Source organism: Adiantum capillus-veneris, chromosome 20, assembly GCF_014529385.1.
Source record: "Adiantum capillus-veneris isolate H3 chromosome 20, ASM1452938v2, whole genome shotgun sequence".
NCBI classification, from domain to species: domain Eukaryota; kingdom Viridiplantae; phylum Streptophyta; class Polypodiopsida; order Polypodiales; family Pteridaceae; genus Adiantum; species Adiantum capillus-veneris.
In genome coordinates, this window is record NC_140950.1 from 9642776 (window position 1) to 9665583 (window position 22808).

At 45.4% G+C, this 22808-nt stretch overlaps 1 protein-coding gene across 1 annotated transcript in view; it reads right to left on the minus strand.

Moving 5' to 3' along the window:
* The window catches only part of LOC147432073 (uncharacterized), an 86679-nt gene extending 64082 nt beyond the window's left edge, over positions 1-22597 (minus strand). Inside the window, exon 1 of the mRNA XM_086492083.1 lies at positions 21073-22597. Coding sequence (XP_086348209.1) covers positions 21073-21669 — 597 coding nt within the window. The 5' untranslated portion in view covers positions 21670-22597. The remainder of the gene's footprint in view (positions 1-21072) is intronic.
* Between the last annotated feature and the right edge of the window lie 211 nt (positions 22598-22808).

The following is a 22808-nucleotide window of genomic DNA, read 5'->3' on the forward strand; positions in this document are numbered from 1 at the left end:
AAATTAAAGTTGCCTTGGAGAAGACTCAGGCAAAGCAAAAAAAGGTTGTTGATCGTCACCGTCGTGAATTGGTGTTATCACCTAGTGATTGGGTTTTGTTAAGGTTCAAGAAGGCAAGGTTAAAGAAGATGAAGGGCAAGGAACGGCTGTTTCCTAAGCTCAGCATGCGTTACTATGGGCCTTTTCAAGTGCTTGACAAAATCAACGACGTGGCTTACAAGCTGAAATTGCCTTATGCATGGAAGATTCATAATGCGTTTCACGTGAGTCTTCCAAGACCCTTCGAGGGTGATGTGCTAGAAGATATGCAAGATGAGGATCAGCCAAAAGTTGAGGAACTTGATGAGATCCTGGTACCTGAGCAAGTTTTGGCACATAAGGGCAGAAAAGTTACAGGACAGGTTGCAAGACGCTATTTGGTGAAGTTCAAGAACTATCCACCTTTGGATGCGAAGTGGATGGAAGAGCATGAACTGTCAGAGTCACCAAATGTATTGCAGCTTTACCTTGAAGCCTTTGGGTTACACCCTACTTATGCCCCAACCCAACGTGTGCAAAGGAGGGGTAATGATAGAGCTAGCACATCAAATGTACAAATGCATTCAGTGTAATAGATAGAAATGACAAAAGTATGAAGGTCTCATTAAGTCATTTGTATCTATGTGTTACGACCTTTCTTGCGGATACATGCGATGATAAAAGAGTGCTAACAACACAAGATCATTAGTGGCGTGTATTTATGGTATGTAATCGAGGACGTTAGCGATTTCAAGAGAGGGGTATGTCACGAGGATGTGGCAACTGCTAGCCTTAGTTGTTGGTTTGTTTCCAATGATTTTTGTTTTATTTTTGAGACTCTCTTTTTGAAGTTGCAAATGGTCGAACATTGTATGGCCAATGTGAACGATAGTTTCACCCGCAGACGGGAAGTGGTTCGGCACTGGAATTCGTATAGTAAGAGGATGTCTAGGCTCAGTTCAAGATCATGTAGGTCCCCCCATCGCACTTAGCAAGTTCGTGGATACTAGGAAGTGAACTCAATAAAGCCACAAAGTCAAGGTGGGGTCACCAAAAGAAAGTACCCGACAGTTAAGCCACATTGCATTTTTGGATGCGGTCCCAATGGGGATAGATGGTCAGAAGACCAGTGGGAGCCCAATGGAAGCATCTCATAAAAATTAGGAAATTGCTATTTTGGGCCATGAAATCTGTTCGCGCCATTATCTCCGGAATGACAAGGGGAACATTTTAGAACTCTGCCGCAAAGTCAACTGGGCAACCAATTGAGAGATTTTTAAGCGGCAACCCCAAAACAGGAAATTGCTTGTAAAGCGCCAAGTGGCACAATTTGATGCACTATCTTCTTGCAAAAAAATGGGTGCTGAATTTTAACCTGGAAGAGGGCTCATTTGTTGCCTGCCACAGGTTAAGAGCTATTGATTGCAAGCTTTCCCTCTAATGGACAGTGTGGTGCAAGAAGTCATGTCCTGCACACCTCACACTGCTCTCTCTCTTCCCTACGTGCAATGATGTGATGCCTCACAAGAGGGCTCTTCATTTGACTCATGTACAGTTGTGTGGTTACATGCGTTTTTGTTGAGGCAAGAGCCTCTCTGAGCAGGAACAGGAGTAGCTAACTGCTGCTCCAAAAGCAGGCACCGGTGAGGGTGATAACCTCACCGTACAGGTGCGATTTCAGCACTGGTTATGCGTTGTATTTTGACTGTTTTTCAGCCATACGGATGCCAGAAACATTGGGAACAGTGCCCCACTGCTAGAGGGCAGTTCAGGGACTGTTTAGGACTGAAAACAGGGCAAAAACCAGTAAATACAGCATGCTGAATTTACTGTATTTGGGCGGGAATCAAAGGGTTTATGCCAGTGGAAGCGAGTTCCAACACAGGGGAATTGGTTTCGGGCAAGTTTTGGGGTTGTTATGCTGCCGAAATTTTGCCTGAACAAGTGGTATCTAGCTGGATACAGTTAAAGGATTCCCAGGACTCTTCTTTGTAATTTACCCTTCTAAAGAATAAAGACATACCGAAGGAGGCACCAATTTTGGGGCCTACAGGTTGTCGACGTCTGCACAGAGCATTCTAGCTTCCAAGCCATGTGTGCTTAAGTATTAATTCCTGTCGTCGCAGGTTCCCTTTGCAAAGTACTCTCTCTCTCTCTCTCTCTCTCTCTCTCTCTCTCTCTCTCTCTCTCTCTCTCTCTGTGTGTCTAAAGTAAATTACAGAATTTTGGGTGAAAGCCAAAGCCTACCGCCCCACGGGCTGGTTTCACCTGTCATGCTTGCTTCTTGATCCATGGCCAAAACGATGCAGTAAAATCTGCTCCGATTCCATGACTTCTGCTTCATCGATGATCTCGGGTTCTTCTTCTTCAGGAATGTCTTTTGGTGAGTCTCCCTGAAACGACTACTTTTTAATGACTGAAAATGGACCATACATACGAAAAGACAACTTTGGACACTTCTTTCCTACTTGCTTAAGACATTGCTTCATGATCCTAAGATAGACCAAATCCCTTCCTTGATAGTAACATCCTGACGAGCTTATTAGCCTGACGTGAATAAGACTCTTGAGCCTTGCTTAGCCGAAGCTTCACACTCTCAGTAATCTCATCCAAAGACTGGCTTTCAGCATTGACATCAGGCAACTAACTGACCGATCGAGTCAACAAAGACTGAAATGGACGGCCAAATGCTACCTCATATGGAGCTCTACCAATGGCACTGGAATATGAGTCATTTAAAATTGCTTGAACTAACGAGAGATACTACTCCCAATGAGACTGTTGATTATACACAAAAGACTTCAAAACATCCAAAGCCAGCTGATTGTAGATCTCAGTTTGACTATCAAACTGTGGATAAAATGCGGACGAAAAATTCAACTTGGTGCTTTCCAAAAACGTGACGTGAATTTGACATCCCTATCTCACACGATAGACTTTGGCAAACACAAAGGGAATCCCAATGCTTAAAGAACAGACATGCTACATCTTGTGCTCTTATTGTGGCCTACAAGAAATCAATATGCAAAACTTGCTGAAACGATCAACGATGCTTAGACACAGAGTATTCCTTGAATGCAAACTAGGTGGAAGATTAGTCACAAAATCCATGGAAATGTCCTCAAATGGGCCTTCGGGAATAAGCAACGGTAGCAAGAGGCCTGCAAGAGGCCTTATTGCTTACCCCTAGGGGCTTTACTTTTTGACAAACGAAACACTGTGCGACATACTTAAACACGTCTTTTCGCATTTTAGGCCAAAAAAGGAATCTTTCTACCTTTTCTAAAGTGGTATTCATGCCTTTGTACCCACCCGTGAGTGCATCGTACAATATGGCTCGCCTAAGACGAGGCGATACACAAAGACAGTGACGAAAATACAAAAGACCCTCACGAAAATGAGATAGTTGCTAGGCCCTTGGGAAGCAAGAGCCTACAACAATTGCTTACCAAACTCGGAATCTGCATGCATACTTGTTTTTCATGCTTTCAAAAGAGACTCCTTGAATGGAGACTGCTGAACTTGACTCAAGAGCCAAGATCTGTCCTTTGCGACTTAGCGCATCTGCAACAGGGTTAGCCTTACCTGGAACATACTCAATCAAACCTCCAAATTGCTCAAAAAACTAAGATCACCGTGCTTGGCGGTCACTCCAATGTGCACTAGGCATAGACTGAAGCCATTTGAGGGCTTAATGATTGGTAAGAACAGTAAACTCTCTTCCATACAAAAAATGCTTCCAATGCTTGAGAGAATGAATGACAAAGAGAAGTTCCTTATCATACACAGAATAAGTCTTTTCAGCACTGTTTAACTTCCTACTGAGAAATACAATTGGGCGACTATGTTGTTGAAGCACAGCTCTTATGGCGACGTTACGCGCATCCGTCCATACCTCAAAGGGGTCATCCCAAGAGGCAAGGATGAGACATAAAGCCTTAGTCACCGCAACCTTGAGAGCTTCAAAAGCCTCAATGGCTGACTCGAGCAAAACAATGCGCTGACGGCGAGTTTTTACCCCTTTCAAAACATCAGTCATGGATGCGGCAATGCGTGCAAAATTCTTTATATGCGAACTATATACACAAACCTAAAAAAGAACGCACATCATATGCACTTTGGGCAAATCCAAATTACGAACCTGTCCTACCATTGCGGGGTCCAACCTGACACCGTCTATAGAAATGATATAGCTCAGATAAGTAACCTCAGTGAGAAAAAAATATGACTTCTTATCTGCAATGTATAGCTAGCACTCGTCTAAACGCGCTAAAACCCTTTCTACATTCCGTTCATGTTGTTCAAATGAGACTGAAAAAATGAGAATATCATCTAGAAAATAAAAACACATACGCCAATCATGTCACCAAAACGACCTACCAAGAGACGGTTGAATGTACCCACGGCGCCTATCAATCCAAAAGGCATAACAACATACTCCCATTGCCCCCGCTCTGTGTGAAAAGCGGTCTTGTAGATGTCGCCCTTGAATACCCTTACCTGATGGTACCCACTTCTGAGATTGACTTTATTGAAAACCTTCGTGTCATTGAGTCTATCGAAAATATACTTAATGCGAGGCATCAAAAACTTATTCTTCACAGGTATCTTGTTGAGTGTCCTGTAATCTACACACAAACGAGACGACCCATCTTTCTTGTGAACAAACAAAATAAGAGTAGCAAAAGGACTTACACTAGGGCATATGAAACCCCTAGCCACTAGCTCGGTGAGTTGCCGCTCTAACTCTACTTCTTGAGACTTATTTAGATGGTAGGGAGCACTTTCTTCCAAGGTGTCTTACGATTCCTTGAGCAAATTTTCATATTAGGTGTCAACTTAGTTTTATCTTGAGACTTGTTATTTCCCTTAGATTCATTGTGAGAGTTCTGTGCTCTAGGTGTGTAGGAAAGATTGAGAAGAGTTATTGTTATGCTTATCATTGGTCTTACCGTTCTTACCATTCAACGGGTTCTGAGGGTTCTGGGAGGTACTTTGAGACGACTTGGCCTCCTTAGGCTTGCCTTTGTTGAGCTTCATTTCTTGGGCGAGAGCAATCGCCAATGCCGTGTCGTAGTCCGTAGGGTTAAAGACTTGTACATCAAACTTGATGTACTCATCTAACCCGAAAGGAAAAAGTGACATTTAAGAGAGAGAGAGAGAGAGAGACAGAGAGAGAGAGAGAGAGAGAGAGAGAGAGAGAGAGAGAGATGCAATTTGCAAGGTGGAGTGAAGGGTGGTTGGGGGGGGGGCGGGGGGATCTAGAGGAACCCCCCTTTTAGGAGAGAGGTAGGACAAATTGACAACCACTAGAGAGAGAAAGGATTGGTTTTTACCCCAACTTTTTAGGAAAAAGTTCAATCCTTTTATTTTATAAGAGATTCTTTCTCTCTTTATATTTAAAAAAGAGTGTCTATGTCTACAAGTTTGGCTACTCACTTTTAAGCCCTTCCCTGCCCACCACTTCAATCCACATGGCATCCACCCATTTGTCCATTCCATAATCTCATCTTAAATCCCATGGCAAATATAGAGGCCCTCTTAAACCCATTCCCTTCCTAAGAAAGAGGGTGCGCCTTCCTCGGCATGCACAAGATGCTCAGACAATTGTGACTCCTACCAAGCTTGATACCAATTAATGGCATCACTTGCTAGATACATGGCAACCGTCAAAACTTTACTGTTACTTGTTTTCTTGTTAGTCGCAAAGTGAGCATTAAATTGATGCAACCAAGAATGAATCACAGATGCATCCATCTTACCATCATACTTACTAAACGTCAACTTCTCAGTGACTAGATTGTTGGAGTCTTCGTCTCTACTTGTGCTACGTGATGACTCGCCAACCTCCTTGAGTGGCTCGTCTTTCGTGGAGAGTACCTTTGGGACCAACTCTTGCATGCGTTGGTCCCTCTACGCCTCTCATTCTAACTCCAAAGCCGCTCGCTTCTCTTCGGTCGCTATGCGTTGAGCCTCGCGTGCTTGCTTACGCTCGAGCTCCATAGCTACTCTTCTTTCTTCGGCCGCTCGCTTCTCTTCGCTCGCTATGCGTTGAGCCTCGCGTGCTTGCTTACGCTCGAGCTCCATAGCTACTCTTCTTTCTTCGGCCACTATGCATTGAGCTTCGCATGCTTGCTCACGCTCAAGCTCCATAGCTGCCCTTCTTTCTTCACGGTCGCGATCCATGGTGGCATGATGCGCCTCTTGTTGTAGCATCATCTCCATCATCGACTTGACCAAAGCCTCCATCGGGTTTGGTGCTATCCGTGGTGTAGATGGGGATGGGGGAGGATTGGAGAACAATCCTCCTGGTGTAGAAACTTCGTCTTCTCCAACTCCACTCTCATCACCTTCACGCAAAGTATCCATTCCGCTTCGGGGGATGACCATGTACTGAATTCTTGGGTACTTGGGGTCGTGAGGTTCTTGAGTTCTTGAGGTTCTTGACTCTTGAATTCTTGAGGTTCTTGAGGTTCTTGGCTTGCAAACTGCGTTTAAGAAGGCTTTTCTCTTATCCAAGCTCAACTCCTTCCAGCGGGTGCACCCCTTGACGGCCTTGCGTTCACACCAAGGTTGCTTTTTCCCACCTCACGTCAATTGCCCTGCCGCGAAGTACAAGGTCCATTCTAAATGTGGAAAAAAGGAACGAGGGGACGCTGGACAAGCCCTTCTTTCTTAGGTTACTTGCCACTCTTCAAAAACACAGATTAGAGATCAACACGCCCAAGTGGTCTTAGGTTACGTGCGACCACAACAAGCAAAAAAAAATTATGTGGTTCTTAACTTCTTTGTGCTTCTTTCATTGAATGATGATATCGAACACTGCCAAAGAGCTTTGATACCAATGTAATATGCAACGGAAGTGAATGATGGTGTAAGCTTAGGATGAGGGATTAGTGAGTGCTAAAGGTTCCTTTTTCTTAGTGGAAGGGAGAGCCTTCCGTACTTAGTGAGAAATGTGTGCAATGACCAAAACAACGAGTGGAAAATTATAAGTGCAAAGTGCATGAGAGTGCTAGAGAGAGAGAGAGAGAGAGAGAGAGAGAGAGAGAGAGAGAGAGACGACACAAGAAGATGGGGTCCCCAACCCCTCCAAGGGCCACCCCTCTCTATTGCTAGAGAGGTATTTGCTTTAGATTGCACAAAGTTTGGTACAATGCTTCTAGATGTTGTGGTACTTGATGATGATGACGATGACGAAATCGATGATGGCTAAGGGCTGAAAATGAAAAAATGCTAAGGCTGATGCAGGCTGAAAACTGATCGCTGGTCTAGGCTGAATTCTGCAACTGTGCCGGCGACGACGACGATGACAACGGCGACAACGACGATGCTTTGCAAAAATGTTGGTGGCTGAAATCTGACGGCAATGGCTGATTTCCGGTGAGGATCTAGTGCAGGAAGGGTACCGTGCCGTGAGGCTAAGGGCTGATTGTTGATGCAAAAGCGCTAAGGGCTGAGCGTTGATGCAAAACGCCAAGAGCGCTAATCTGCTGAAGGCTCTCTGCTCTGGTCCTCTGCTGGGAATGAGGGTGCTAGATGCTGCTTATAGAGCCAAATTAGAATGGGTCGAGCAGTATGGATTTAGCCCCCACGATTTGATAAAAGTCACTTATTAATAAATAAGTGCAAGAGGTGGTTCATATGCACTTTGGGCAAAAAAGGGTTCATGCGGTGGAAAATGCTCATGCTGGGTACTGATGATAATGCTAGTGATCATGGGTTGTGCAATCAGAGGGTATGCAGCTACTCTAAGTGCCTGGACATGCACGGCCTGCGTATAGGCTCACAAGGGTGCCAGAACACGTCTTAAACCCTAGAAGTAGGTCAGCTTGTCCACATGCACATAGGGTTAGATGTGCACGTGACACATAAGGAAAGAAAAGTTAAGTCAAAAGTTGCACCAAGGTATTTGGTGAAGTTCAGAAACTATCCACCTATGGATGCAAAGTGGATGGAAGGGAATGAACTGCTAGAGTCCACGAATGTACTACAGCTTTACCTTGAGGCTTTTGGGTTACAGCCTACGTATGGCCCAACTCAACGTGCTCAAAAGAAGAATGATGATGGAGCTAGCACATCAAATGTACATACGAATTCAATGCGATAGAAGTGTACACTGCTCTACAAACCACTAACCTTAGTTGTTGGTTTCTTTCCCTTGATTTTTATTTAATTTTTGGGACCTTCTTTATGAAGTCACAAATGCCCGGACATTGTATGGCCAGTGTGAAACGGCCAACAACCGAGAGTTTCACCCGCAACTAATAAAGGCCAGGTTGCCACGAGTTGATCGGGCCAGTCGGCATTGAAATCCGAGTAGTAAAAGGATGTTTAGGCTCAATTCAAAGTCATTTAGGCCCCACGCGACACTTTATAAGTTGGTGGGTACTAAGAGTTTAATATCAATTTGGGCTGATCTGGGCTGCCTCTCCTTCAAGTGAGACTACAGTGTGTGGGTGCAGGTGATCACAGCTTTAATGGAAAGCTTGTCTTCTCCCCTGTTCTATGTAGCAAGATGATTCGGCTCTCATGCACCTCTCTCCCCCTTTGAATACAAAAACATAATGCCCACCTCAAGGGCTTTCCATTTGAATGTACAGTTGTGTGGGTTCATGCACGAGAGCCTCTGTCATAAAGTGATGACGTGGCTACGACAACAAAAACCCTAATTTCTGCCAGAAACCCTAAAATTCCTGCAAGCCCTAATTTCTGCCAAAAACCCTAATTTCCGAAAATAGCGGAGGTGGAAAAAAAAAATTGGAAAATTTTGGAAATTTTGAGCGACGCAAATCTCAGCTTTTTGCTATGATTTGGGAGAAAGAGAGAGAAAAAAGAGAACTTGCTTTTTATTGACTCTCATTGAAAGAGAGAGAGAATCTGCTTTTGCTTTCAAGCTTTTGGGCCTCTGCTTTTGGGCATCCCTTGTAATCTTTAAATTAGTGGTGAGGGCCTCACTTCTCAGAGCATCTGGACGTAGAGTCTGAGAGTGAAAACCTAGCCACTCTCTTGTACTTTGATCTAATCAATATAAAAAGAAATACCGAAAGGGGCGCCAGTCTCTGAGGCCAATATCTCTAGGCACGGAACTCAGCCGGCGGGCCAGTGTAAATCTATTGTGATCTGTGACTTGTTTTGAAGTGGTTATTTGGTGTTGTCGCGGTTGATTCTTGACTTGGAGAGTCCAAGTCAGTGGTATCAGAGCACAGCCAGTTACTCTTCCATGGGAAATCCGATCCCCAATTTTTTTCCCGCCGCACCTATGGCTTCACGCAAGGATCAGTCGACTCCCTCTGCATCTGGAGATGCAGGCTAGGATCACACCGAAGATTCAGACAGAGAGTATGGCCCGCCTCGGCCTACTCAGGCGGAGCAAAGAGAGATGAAGCGTCGTCAATTGATCGGCGATGCAACAAAGATGATGCTCAGTTTTGCGAAGGATCCGAAATTGGCAAAATATATGAGCGAGACTTCTTTTCAAGAAGTGCATGCACAGTGGCAGAAAACCACTACACCACCCCCGAAATCTACTTTCAAGAAACCTTCTGATCCCAAACAATATTCAGAGAAGGAACTAGCAGAGGTGGTTGATACACGGATTGCTCAGCTTTTTGACGCACAGAAGAAAGCCAAAAAGCACGGCAAAAAGCAAAAGAAAAGCACTTACTTTCCAAGTTATTTGGGTCGCCAGTCGACTTTTGACAAGGCAAAGAAGCAGAAGAAGCATGTTCGATTTGAAGAAGTACCCAGTTCTTCTTCTTCTTCTTCTTTTGACAGTTCTTCTAGCTCCTCGGATTCGAGTGAAGAAGACAGAAAAGGTAAAAAGCGAAGCAAGAAGCAACGCTTCGGAAAGGGCAAGAGAAAGGCAAAGAAGGCTAAATCTCGCCCAGAGACTGACAGTTCTACTGAGGACTCGTCTACAGACAGCTCAAATTCCCATGACGGAAACTTTTATGCGAACAAGAAGAATTTTTACAAAGCCAACCAGTATGACTTTCTCGAAGATAAAAGCAAGAAAGTCCAAGAGTTTAAGGAAGGTGGCCACTCGATCAAGTTTGATACTTTCTCAGGATACTCAGATGCTTCGAAGGCTTTGTCTTTTATACAGCACTTTGACATCGCTTTCACGGGAGGACTTTCACGGGAGGACGCTATTCAGGGGACTCCAAGATTCGGAGAGCTACCTCTTACTTTAAGGGGAATGCTCGTACTTGGTGGTCCACTCTTCTTTTAAACAAGACTGCGCCAGTTAAATGGCTGAAATTTAAGAAGCTTTTTATTTCTTCTTGGTTGACGCAAGAATATGAACGAGATGTACGAGCTCCTTGGAACCATGTTCGGATGACCAAGAAAGATACAATCAATGCTTATTGTGAAAGATTCTGGAGCTCTTTTCTACCCGCCTCTTCATTCAAGAAGATCTCGTTCAGAGAACAGATTGAGCGGTTTACCTTGGGTCTACCTACAGAGATCCGAGATCACTGCTTGGAATAGAAATCAGCTTCTATTCAGGAGTTGATGAGTCATGCGAAGCGGGGCTTTGCCATTCACTCTGGCAGTCTGACCTACCCCACAAATGAGGCCATGACACAACGAACCGAACAGACTTCTCGGAATGAAAGTAGAAAGAAAAAAAGCAACCCAGAGAAAAATGATGCACGACTCAAGCTTACTCATGAGGAGAGAGCTCGCTTCATTAGAGAGGGAAAGTGCTTTGGATGCGGGGAACATGGACATATCTCCGCGAAGTGCCCTAAAAAGACACAGAAAGAACAGAATGATAAGAACGATGACAGGCCTAAGAGATCGAGAGCAGCTGAGGAACGTGGCAGAAAAGGCAGATAGAAAAGCAGAACTGGTACCACATGGCGTGGGACTTGCACCGAATCAAATGAATGAAAGTACAAACTTTGCCGCTTTTTGGGGCAAAGTGAAGGATGAGGAAGCTCTTTTGAAGGAGCCAAGGCCAACTTCTTTTCACTTGGAATTGGCGGCTCGATTTGGAATTACGTCCGACAGACTGACGCCACAGGCGGAGGTAGTTCGACTGGCACCCGGATGGGATGTTGCCATTACACCGAGCATTGGCAGACTTCGTTTGCAATGACAGGGGTGTTCAGGGCACGCGAGTGACGTTCTACTCGGAATCCCTTGGTACCACCAGAACTATGCCGTGGTTGACTACCGGGCCGAGAAAGCGACTTTGACAAATGAAGGGCTCAGAGATTGTACTTGATGAACTTCAGATTCTTTACTCATTCTTTTGGGAGAGAACTGAACGATGGATAGAGGTTGAATATGTTTTGACCTGATCAAAAGAATGCCAAGATTTTTCTCCACACTCATGCCGATTGCTTTTCAGAGGGCCTGAAGATCAGACCATTGATCTGATACCTGGAAGCACGCCACCGAATCGGCCACCTTATTGTGTGAGCCGAGTACGTATCTTGGAGAATGTGCATTGATTATAGAGCTCTCAACGAAATCACCATCAAGAACAGATTTCCGATTCCTAGGATCGATGATATACTCGACAAGTTACAGGGATCCTCGTGCTTTAGCAAGATTGACTTGAAGAGTGGATATCATAAGATCCGAATCGTGCCGGAAGACGTCTACAAGACAGCTTTTTGGACGACTTTTGGGTTATTTGAGTTTTTTGGTGATGCCTTTTGGTTTAAACAATGCTCCTGCGACATTTAACTGGGTGATGGACAAGATTTTTCGAGAGTACAGGCTATTTGTTGGGGCTTTCTTTGATGATATCATTGTTTTCTCCAAGAATGAGGCAGAACACAGAGATCATCTGCTTCAGAGATACACTTTTTGGGACACTTTGTCTCAGCAACACAAGTGCAAGTGGATTCGGCCTAGATAGAGACTATACGTGATTGGCCCGATTGGAAGAATGTCAATGAAGTTGGAAGCTTCTTGGGATTGTGTTCGTACTACAGGCGGTTCATACGAAAGTTTGCTAAGGTTGCTTCCCCTTTGCATATCTTGACACAGAAAGGAGTCCCTTCCTCGTGGGGATCCACAGAAGTGACTGCCTTTCAGACATTGAAAGAGAAATTGACTACGGGACCAGTTTTGACTTTGCCGGACTTGCAAAAGTCATTTGAAGTGTATTGTGATGCTTGTGGTCGTAGCCTGGGTGCGGTCTTGATGCAAGAAGGCCATGTCATTGCTTACGAGAGCCGATTGTTCTCTAGGCCGGAGATGACAGCACAGATATATGAGAAAGAGCTTTTGGCAGTGATCCATGCTCTTACTCAGTGGCGACACTACCTACTCGGAGCCGATTTTACTGTCTTTACAGACCATCAGAGTTTGCGCTACTTCTTGTCATAGAAGCAGCTTTCGGAAAAGCAGATGCGGTGGGCGACCATCTTGTCACAGTTTCACTTCCAGATTGTCCATGAGCAGGGACAGAAGAATGTGGTGGCAGATGCTTTGTCTCGAAAGCCGTTGGATCTGGCTATTTTCGCGATACATCATAGGAGCTTCGAGGATATGGTCGATCAGTATGCCACAGATACAGATTTTGCAGATATTTTCACACGGATACGGGATGGGGAGACAGTAGCTGGATACTCCCTTCGGGAAGGCTACTTGATGAAAAAGACTATGTTGTGCGTTACACAACCGTTGAGGGAAAAGGTTATGACTGAATGCCACTGTCCACCTTTTACGAGTCACCGCGGCATTGCTACCACCATGAAGGGGGTAGAGAGATACTTTTTTTTGGCCGAGACTCAAAAAGGATGTGGAAGAGTTTGTGCGCAGTTGCTTAGTATGCGAGAAGGTCAATTTTGACAGGCATAAGGCACAGGGATTGTTAAAGCCTTCACCCATACCCACCCGCCCCTGGAAAAGTATTGAAATGGATTTCATTTTTGATCTCCCGAGAACACAGAATGATCACGATGATTTTCCGATTACATGGCACGTCTCAGACGATTGTCTCCGACAGAGACCCCAGATTTATGAGTTTGTTTTGGAAGGCAATTTGGGAGAACATTGGCACGCAGTTGCAGTTCTCGTCATCGTTCCACTTGCAGACTGACGGGCAATTCGAGATTGCCAATTCAGTGATTTTAGATTTATTGAAGTCTTGTATCTCGGATAAGAAGACTCAATGGGAAAAGAACTTACCTTTGGTGGAATTTGCCTACAATAACACGATACACTCTTCGACGGGGAAGACGCCATGTGAGATTGTTGAAAGTGCTGCAAAGGTTCCATCCTTCCTGAGCACTAAAGATTAGATATTTGAAGCGGATGAATATTCGCGAGATTTGGATACGGCTTTTGCCAAGGTTCGCGAGACTTTGCAAGAGTCTCAAGAGCCACAGAAAAAGGCAGCGGATCGCCATCGTCGCGACTTGAAATTGAAGGAGGATGATTGGGTGCTCTTAGGTTTTGAGAAGGCACGCCTACGAAAGAAAAAGGGAAAGGAGAGGCTTTTTCCAAAGCTTAGTATGCGATACTACGGACCTTTCTAGATCACTGACAAGATAAATGATGTCTCCTTCCGATTGAAACTGCCAGATACTTGGAGGATTCACAATGCATTGCATGTGAGTCTCTTGAAACCTGTTAAGGGTGATGTGCCTGATGATGGGGAGCCTGATGAGCAACCCGAAGTGGAAGAAAACGAGGAGATCCTTGTTCCTGACCAGATTTTGGCACATAACGATATGAAGAAAGGTAAAGTCCGAAGGCGGTTCTTGGTTAAGTTCAAGAACTTTCCTGCATTTGATGCGAAGTGGATGGAGGAGGAGGACCTAGCAGATACTCCTCCGATTGTGAAACTTTACCTCAATGTTTTGGTTTAGCATAGTCTACTCCAAACGGAACCCAGAATTCAGCTTGGCCGGAGATCTGGTGCAGTGGGATGCACAAGAGGGGAGTCACTCCGCTCCCTTGTCAACAGATGCCTCGATTTTGATACTAAAGTCACTGATGTCTCTTTGAGCTTTAGGGATACTGATAGCTGACAGTATTCTGCTGGATGACTTTATGAAATGAAATTCCTGATAATGATACTGATTTGTTTCTTCACTTCTTTTGAGTGCAGGAACTGATAGACGAAATGATTGCAGCATTTTGGTCTACTTGATCTCGAATAGACATGGTTGCAATAGGGGTTAGTCAATCGGACATCGATGAGGTCCCGATTGGACCTAGATGTGATTGCTAGCTACATTGCCGATAAATCATGCTCTACGATCCGTATGAATGTTGAATGCCATGTGATGTCCTGTGATGTGACTGTCGATTTTGTACATGTGCTAGATGTGTGTTCCTAGTACGTAGGTACTAATAGTCAGTGTCTGCTAAGACGGTTTATGGCTTTTGTCGGTTTTGCAGGCGTAATCGCGATCGATTACAATGCTTTCAAGAGGGGGGTATGTCACAAAGTGATGGCGTGGCTACGGACAGCAGAAACCCTAATTTCTGCCAAAAACCCTAAAATTCCTGCAAACCCTAATTTTTGCCAAAAACCCTAATTTTCGGAAATCGCGGAGGTGGAAAAAAAAAAGGAAAATTTTGGAAATTTTGAGCGACGCAAATCTCAGCTTTTTGCTATGATTTGGGAGAAAGAGAGAGAAAAAGAGAACTTGTTTTTTACTGACTCTCATTGAGAGAGAGAGAGAGAGAGAGAGAGAGAGAGAGAGAGAGAGAGAGAGAGAGAGAGAGAGAGAGAATCTGCTTTTGCTTTCAAGCTTTTGGGGCTCTGCTTTTGGGCATCCCTTGTAATCTTTAAATTAGTGGTGAGGGCCTCACTTCTCAGAGCATCTGGACGCAGAGTCTGAGAGTGAAACCCTAGCCACTCTCTTGTACTTTGATCTGATCAATATAAAAAGAAATACCGAAAGGGGCGCCAGTCTTTGGGGCCAATATCTCTAGGCACGGAACTCCGCCGGGCCAGTGTAAATCTATTGTGATCTGTGACTTGTTTTGTAGTGGTTATTTGGTGCTGTCGCGGTTGATTCTTGACTTGGAGAGTCCAAGTCTGTTACAACCTCTTGCATAGGTACTGGATTAGCTAATTGCTAATCCCTCGCAGGTACAGGTGAGCTCGTAGAGATTTCAGAAGAGAAGTCTCATCCAATTCAAAGGGAAAGTAGCCCTACAGGTGCAAGAGCTCGAGGGCTTGCTACGGATGCGACCGGCATGCAAAACAGAGCCCGAAACAGTAAATTACAGCCTACTGCATATTTTTGCAGGTTTAAAGTTTTGATCCATTTTGATCCCTAATAGCTCGAGGAGCTTCGAGGAAGCGAGGGGATCATTGTACAAGTGTTCTAGTGCATTTTCGGGGCTAAAAACAGAGAATTCAGCATGCTGCAATTTCTCGCCAGATTTGGGAAAGTGCTCAAATGCAAGTCATCTGTTGCTCGGGGGTTTTGTTTGTAAAGCCTCCTGCTGCGGTTATGCTGCCGAAATCGGGCTAGAATAGGTCATTTTCAGCCCAATAAAAGTGGGACAGCTCGTAGGAATTTACAAGTTTTCTCCAAAGTTTAAATTGAATAAAGAAGGGGCACCAACCTTTGGGGCTAACGCGGTGTCACTGTCTGCTTGGAAGCACTCTAGACGTCGGGCCGTGTTTTGTTTGAAGTTTAATTTCCAGTCACAGGCTTATTCGTGACGTTCCTCTGTGTCGTAATGTTTAACAGTGTAAAGATCGGGTGAAAACTAAAGTCTACCGCCCTCAAGCGACTCTACTCTCTCTCTCTCTCTCTCTCTCTCTCTCTCATTCAAGCTTATGTGAGGAAGGAAGACATTGGAGGAGATTCCACCAAAGTGATCCCATGAGGAAGTCAGTGCTGAATTTTCAGCCTATAATCTTGTAATTCTGGAGAAATAACCATATTCCTGTGAAAGGACCCAGCCGTTCCACGTCAACACTATGCCACTCTCAATCTTCTCTTGCTAATCTGTCTAACCACACATTGGTATTATTCTTTTGTGCAGAGTGTAAATTGGCAGTAATAAGCATGTGATGTATCAAAGGCGAGTTTCAGTATCCTCCTTAGGGCAATGCCTCGAATCCTCGATTGCTCACCACCTCCTCTAGTCGCTCTAGGTGTGTCCATAGATCATCATTGCAATACCCTCCTCATGTTGTGTCCCATAGGCCCTGAGCGCCTATGCAACGACCTTGCCATCAATGATGACTCGGCCATTGCGGTACTATGCCTTCTTCTCTTCTTCCATGCTTTGAGGACCTTACGCATGCATGCCCATCTATGTTCTACCTGAATTGGTGTGACGTTGTCATCTATGTAGATGGAAGAGCCTATGAGTTCTCGTAAAATCACCCTCTTTGTTAGGTGCAGTGGAATGAATGTTGTATTTTCTCAAGATTAGTGATCTTTATTGCTCAAGGTTCCTTTTAGTTCTTTAGGGAAAGAGAGAGCTTTACGTCTTGTAGAGTGCTGTGGTCACAAACAAAGTGAGTGGATTGTGCGTGCAAGTGAATGAGACTGAGAGAAGGAGAGAGTAGAGATACGACACCCGAAAGGTTGTAAAACCCTCCTCCGAAGGCCCCACTCTCGTCGGCAAGAGTGGTCTATTCTTTGATTGCACAAACGTGTACAATGCGTATGCAATGGACTATGCAACTTGGTCTATGCTGATGACGACGACGGTGACGACGACGACTTGATGCCTGAAATCTGAGATCTTCTAATCGCTGAATTTCGGGACTGTTTCGGTGGCTGAAAATGACTGTTTTGGCTGCGTTTTCTTGGCTGAAAAATGAGGTTTCTTAGGGCTGAAAACTGATGGTCTTTACGGGCTGAATCTGCTACACTTTAGGTGAATAATGCCGGTCCTAATTTGCTGCTGAAATCCAAAAACGCCAGGGGCTGAAATTGGTCCTTCTGTCGCCGGGGTTCTGCAAATGAAAAAACGCTAGGCTGATCTGCTGTGTCGTGATGACGCCGGGGCTGATCTGCTGTGCACAAATCGCCAAGGCTGATCTGATGCAAAAACGCTGGGTCTTCTGTGGAGAAAACGCCAGAGTAGTCGCGGGGGTTGGTCTTGCTGAGAAGTTGCCTGTTGAGCAAGGTGCTCCTGCTGCCTCTTCTGCCATTTAGTGCTAACTTGGGTCTGCTTATATAGAAACTTAGCAAAATTGCCCTACCTACTTTTGTAGGAAAGTCACTTAAAAATAATAAGTGAAAATCCCAATAAATAGGAAAATAGGCTAAATGCACTCGAAAATTCCCCTAACTGATGCTAATGGATTCTGATGGGAATTCCGATGATCATGTTGTGTGCAACCGGAGGATATGCATCTATGCTAAGTGACTGGGCATGCACGGTCTACGAATAGACTCACAAAAGTGCCAGATCACTGCTATTCTAAACTGATCGGACTGACTGAACCCTGTTGTGGTGTAGCTTGTCCACGGACACATAGGGTTGGGATGTGTCACGTGACACTCTTTCTGATGAAAGAGGTCCTTGCCTCTTTGGAGGAGAAATGGAGGATGAGGGCCCTCTCTCTCGTTAGGCCTTTCCGGCTCGCCAAATCTTGTTGAAGGGTATGCCGGTGACTCTTATGTTGAGTCGACACGCACGTCGCATCGTCTCCTCCTCAAGGGTAGGGTGTGCAAGAAGGGATTTCTTCTTGGAGGAGAAATGGAGGATGAGGGCCCTCTCTCTCGTTAGGCCTTTCCGGCTCGCCAAATCTTGTTGAAGGGTATGCCGGTGACTCTTATGTTGAGTCTACACGCATGTCGCATCGTGATTCGTCCCCTCCTCAAGGGTAGGGTGTGCAAGAAGGGATTTCTTCTTCTTAGCGTCCACTTTAGCCACACACATACACACATAGAGGAGATTCAATGCACACAATGTACATCTGAATGCATTACAAGCAAGGGATAAGGGACTATATAGAGCCACCCACTGTTAGAGTGACACCACCGTTGCTACGCCATTTTGTACGGCTAGTGATTGTCCCGGGTTAGCCACAATGGTGCAAGTCAAAGGGCATCCAGCACCAGCTAACTACTCACGCGATTGATGGATACCGGCTATATGATCCCGACGCCAAGACCACCACAGTTACCCGTGATGTGACTTTCATGGAGCTTTTCAACACACCTGCAGAGGGGCAGCAACCAAGCCTATACCTTCCCTACCTCCTCATCCACCTCCTACACCTGATCCTACCCCTATCCATGTTCCTGTACCCTCTACACCACAGCCAGTTACTTCACCCAATCATGCCATGTCACATTTCAATACTGATGTGGATGATGGTTCTCCTTCGGTGGAGGGGGTTCCGCCGCAAGGAGAAGTTAGTACCTAGGTGGCTTTACTCTACGGTTTCTTCCTCTGGAGTCACGAAGTTACCAGACTCGCCAAACCCTGGACAGTTTCGACGTTCTGCACGCCTCAAGCAGAGGCAAGTTTATGACGGCGCAGAGTTCGTGAACTTTGCACTCATGTCTCAGATTCAAGAATCGGGCTTCACCAGTTGAGCCTTCCTTGGTGGAGGAAGCACTCCAGCATGATTGTTGGAAGCGTGCCAAGCAAACAGAGCTGGACACTATCGAGCGAAATAAAACCTGGACTTTGGTTCCCAGGCCCAACAAGCGGAAGGTGGTTTTTGCTAAATGGATTTTCAAGACAAAATACAAGGCCAATGGCTCCCTCGACAAACACAAGGCGAGACTTGTTTCTCGGGGTTTCACACAGCGACCAGGCGTGGACTTTGACGAGACCTTTGCTCCCACCGCTCGCATGACTACCATACGCACAATGTTTGCTCTCGCAGCCAACTTTGGTTGGCCTATCTTCCAAATGGATGTCACAAGTGCTTTTCTAAATGGAGATTTGGATAAAGAAGTTATGTGGAGCAACCTCCTGGGTTTCGTATACCAAGCAAGGAGAATTAGGTCTAACAGTTGTGGAAAGCATTGTATGGACTGAAGCAAGCTGGACGATAGTGGTACCTCACACTTAACCAGTTTCTTGTGAAGCTAGGGTTACGGCGTACATCATTAGATTCCAACTATTATGTTGTCTTTGATGGCTCTTTGCGATGGTGATTGTCTATGTGGACAATCCCATTTTCACAGGCTCGTGGACCAACAGGATCAAGTCGATCATGAAAGCTATGGAGACACGTTTCGAAATGACTGATCTTTGGCTTCTTCACTGTTTTCTTGGATTTGAGATCTTTCAGACACTAGACGGCATATTCTTTTCTCAGCGGAAGTATGCGAAGGCTATCCTAGAGAGATTCCAGATGACAGGCTGCAAACCGATTGGCACTCCTCTTGAGCCCGAAGAGAACATATCGCTTCACGATCCTTCCCCACGAATTGACTTAGAGCAGTACAGTTGTTGGCTGCCTCATATGGCTTACTTATTCACGACCAAACATCCGTTACACAGTTTCTGTCCTCAGTTCCTTCAACACCCGACCTCGTCAGCGACATTGACAGTGTGCACCTTGGACCATGGTGTGTTCCATGGTCGCTCCAAGGGTTGCACCTTACTTGGTTGGTGCAATTCAGATCAGGCAGGAAATCCAAATACTCGGCGCTCTACTACAGGAGTAGTTTTCACACTCGGCTCCACGCCCATTTCATGGAGAAGTAAGCGGCAACCCACCATTGCGCTATCTTCCACAAAGGCAGAGTACAGAGCAGCTTGCTATGCTGCTTGTGAGGCCATATAGCTACAGAGATTACTGGGAGAGTTGTGTTTTCCCCAGACTGCTACGACTCATCCTTTGTTCCACAATCAGAGTTGCATTGCTATTGCCAAGAATCCTATCTTTCACGCTCGGACAAAGCACATTGAGGTGCAGTACCACTATGTTCAGGAGCGAGTTTTGGCAGGAGACCTTCATTTGGAGTATGTCCCTACAGCGGACAATGCAGCAGACATCTTCACGAAGGTTGTACCTCAGCAGACCTTGGCTTCTCACCTTCGACTCATCTGTGTCGTCTCAGCATCCGGTGCTGAGAGGGGGTGTTAGAGTTACACCACCCATCGCACATCATGTAGATTGCATGGGTGGACATTGTAGCACGTGTCCAGCCAGTCATTTTCTGAGCCTGGCTGGGTGCACACACTTTTAGCCATTTTTGGGCTTTTATGTTTTTCGCACCAGTTACACATTTTGCCCTACCTCAACCTAAGATTCTATAAATAGAATGCTTAGGGTCGTGTAGTCATTCAAATTGTGTATTGAGGGCATCATTTGCAGAGCACTTGTGTTCTCTCTCTCTCTCTCTCTCTCTCTCTCTCTCTCTCTCTCTCTCTCTCTCTCTCTCTCTCTCTCTCTCTCTCTCTCTCTCTCTCTCTCTCTCGTTTTCGGTGCGCGTGGCTCACACCCTCTCCGCTGTTTACTCTCACACCCACAAAGTCATTGGAGCAACTCCACCACTACATGCCATATCAACAAAGTAGACACAGTAAATTTCCATTGACATGGGACTCCTTAACAAGGCTGGTCAGCCACACAACCAAGGCCCACAACCTAACCCGTCAGACAAACAAGAGATAACCTGCTAAACACTCTCAAATGTACCCTTGATATATGTGATATAGGGCAATTGATAAGCAAAGTTTTCTCCTATGTACAAAATTCGATAACTTCATATCCCCCATTGGGTCACCTCTAGAGGGACACCTTGTGCTCACTTGGTGGTCACGTTGCTAGGGCTCTTGCCCTTGGACATTCGAGTGCATCCTCCTCCTGGGGAGGGTCACCCGAGGAGGAGGTTCCTAGCTGGTTGCTACGAGTTCTCTTCGTCGTTCCCAGCACGTGGTGCATCAATTAGGTGGCCATGGTGATGCCTACGCGTGGCTCTTGCCCGATGGTACGCGGCCCTTGCCCGACCATGTTTCATGGCTACTAATTGGAAGGGATAAGCACCTCCCCCTGAAAGCCCTCTGGTGTATTTTAAAAATAACTTGAAGACAGAAACTCAAGCTGGGGACAAAAAAGGTAAGGTGTGCTTAAGACATTCAAAAGTAAGTTGTATCCTATTTGGTTCATGATGAGCATTGAATACATACCAGTGCAAGGTAAGGTGATCGGAGGGCAGTTTGTTCAAGCATTCTCATCCTTGCTGCACTATCCCTCTGCTGTAGAACTCGATCTTCAAGCATCCATGGGTCGAACCTCAACTTATACTCTAAAGCATACCTTTTAGGACCTTCTAACACATAGTCAAACTCCATTGCTTTTAAGTTTCCTGAGTTCTTAGAAAAGTCTGTCTGTTTCCATAACATCATAACTGAGCCCTGAAGTACTACTTCTGCTAAAAAGCAGCACAATACCACCAATATCAAAATACTACAAATGCATGACCTGCCTTTTGAATTCCCATTCTCTCCATCCAATTTGATGCTTCTCCCTGGCAAACTCCTACTACTCCTCACTAGAAGTTGCACATTTCCTTTGTGTGCATCCAATCCATTTTCCTCCCGGACAGTACAGTTCAAAGAATCCCCAGCAGTGCCGATAGGTCGACCAGCTGCTGGATAACGCTTAACTGGATATCCATTCCCTCTTCCTGCCGACCCATTATCAATCCTTTTGGAGTTTCCCCTGGAGGAAAAGCCAGCTTCAAGTAATCCATCAATGTTGTCCCATGAACTGCCTGTTGCCATGGTTAAGCACGAGCGTTACTCTCCTGGGCCATAAAATACAAGATGTTGGATCTCTTTGTTCTTAGAATACAGTGTCTGTGACATCTCAAAGCACACAACTGCCAATAAACCATAATACACACTAATGAGTCCCTGCATACGACCCAAACTGCCCTCTTCCAAAAGCTGTCAGCAAGAATAGCAGTGCTGGAACCACATGAGGACATTACACTATGATTAAAAATGGCCCGTCAAACAAGGTTGGCATTGCTTGGCCGTCGGTTCTCCATTCAAAAGAACAAAGCATAAAATCAGGCTGCAGAGCAAGGAAGTGCACATGGATTCCAACATTTGCATTGCTTCCTTCTTACATAAAAGCTTCTTTGAAGCAACATCAATTCATTAGTGAGATGATGAGCAAAAGGAGGCAGCTGGTTACTGATCACGTCAAATGCTGCTGCCCAGTAACAAACCACCACCAGATAACACTGTAACTTGAGGCAACCACGTAATCTTGTCAAGCTCTAAGACCCCACAAATTATAATGTCATTGCTACATACAGTTTGTGAGGAGTGACAAGTTTGCGGAGAAGACCTTGCAGCTCTGGCAAGCGGAGAAAAAAGCTACTGCTCCTCACCTTCGTCAGCGGATCAATTAGGAAAGGGTAAGCAAGAACTGCACAGTAGGAGGACGGATCTGTGGCAAGAAGCTAGCTACAAAAGCTTGGTGGGCTGTACGCATTTTGGGTTTTGTTGTGTGTGTTGGTTTTGAGAGGGAGGAGGGGAGGGGGGGCAAAGAACAACCTGTGACCCACCAGACACCCTCACGGAGGAGCTGCGTGCTCCAGTGTACACCAATTCGCTCACACGTCTGTCTCTCTCTCTCTCTCTCCCTTCCTCTTCCTCTTCCTCTTCCTCTTCCCCTTTTCGTCAACGCTTTTACCCAGCTGATTGTCACGAGCTCCGTAGGAAATTTGTTGGTTTTGGGAACCTTATTTGTGTGAATGTGCTTACTGTTAACTGCCAAAAGAACAAGTGAAAGGGTCACGATCGCTTCCTTTAAAACAAAGTAAAGATTTACGACGGCCTACTATAGATAGGGAGAGAGATACTTCGACTCCAATGAGTAAGAGAGTGAGGGGCACTCCCATAGACACACA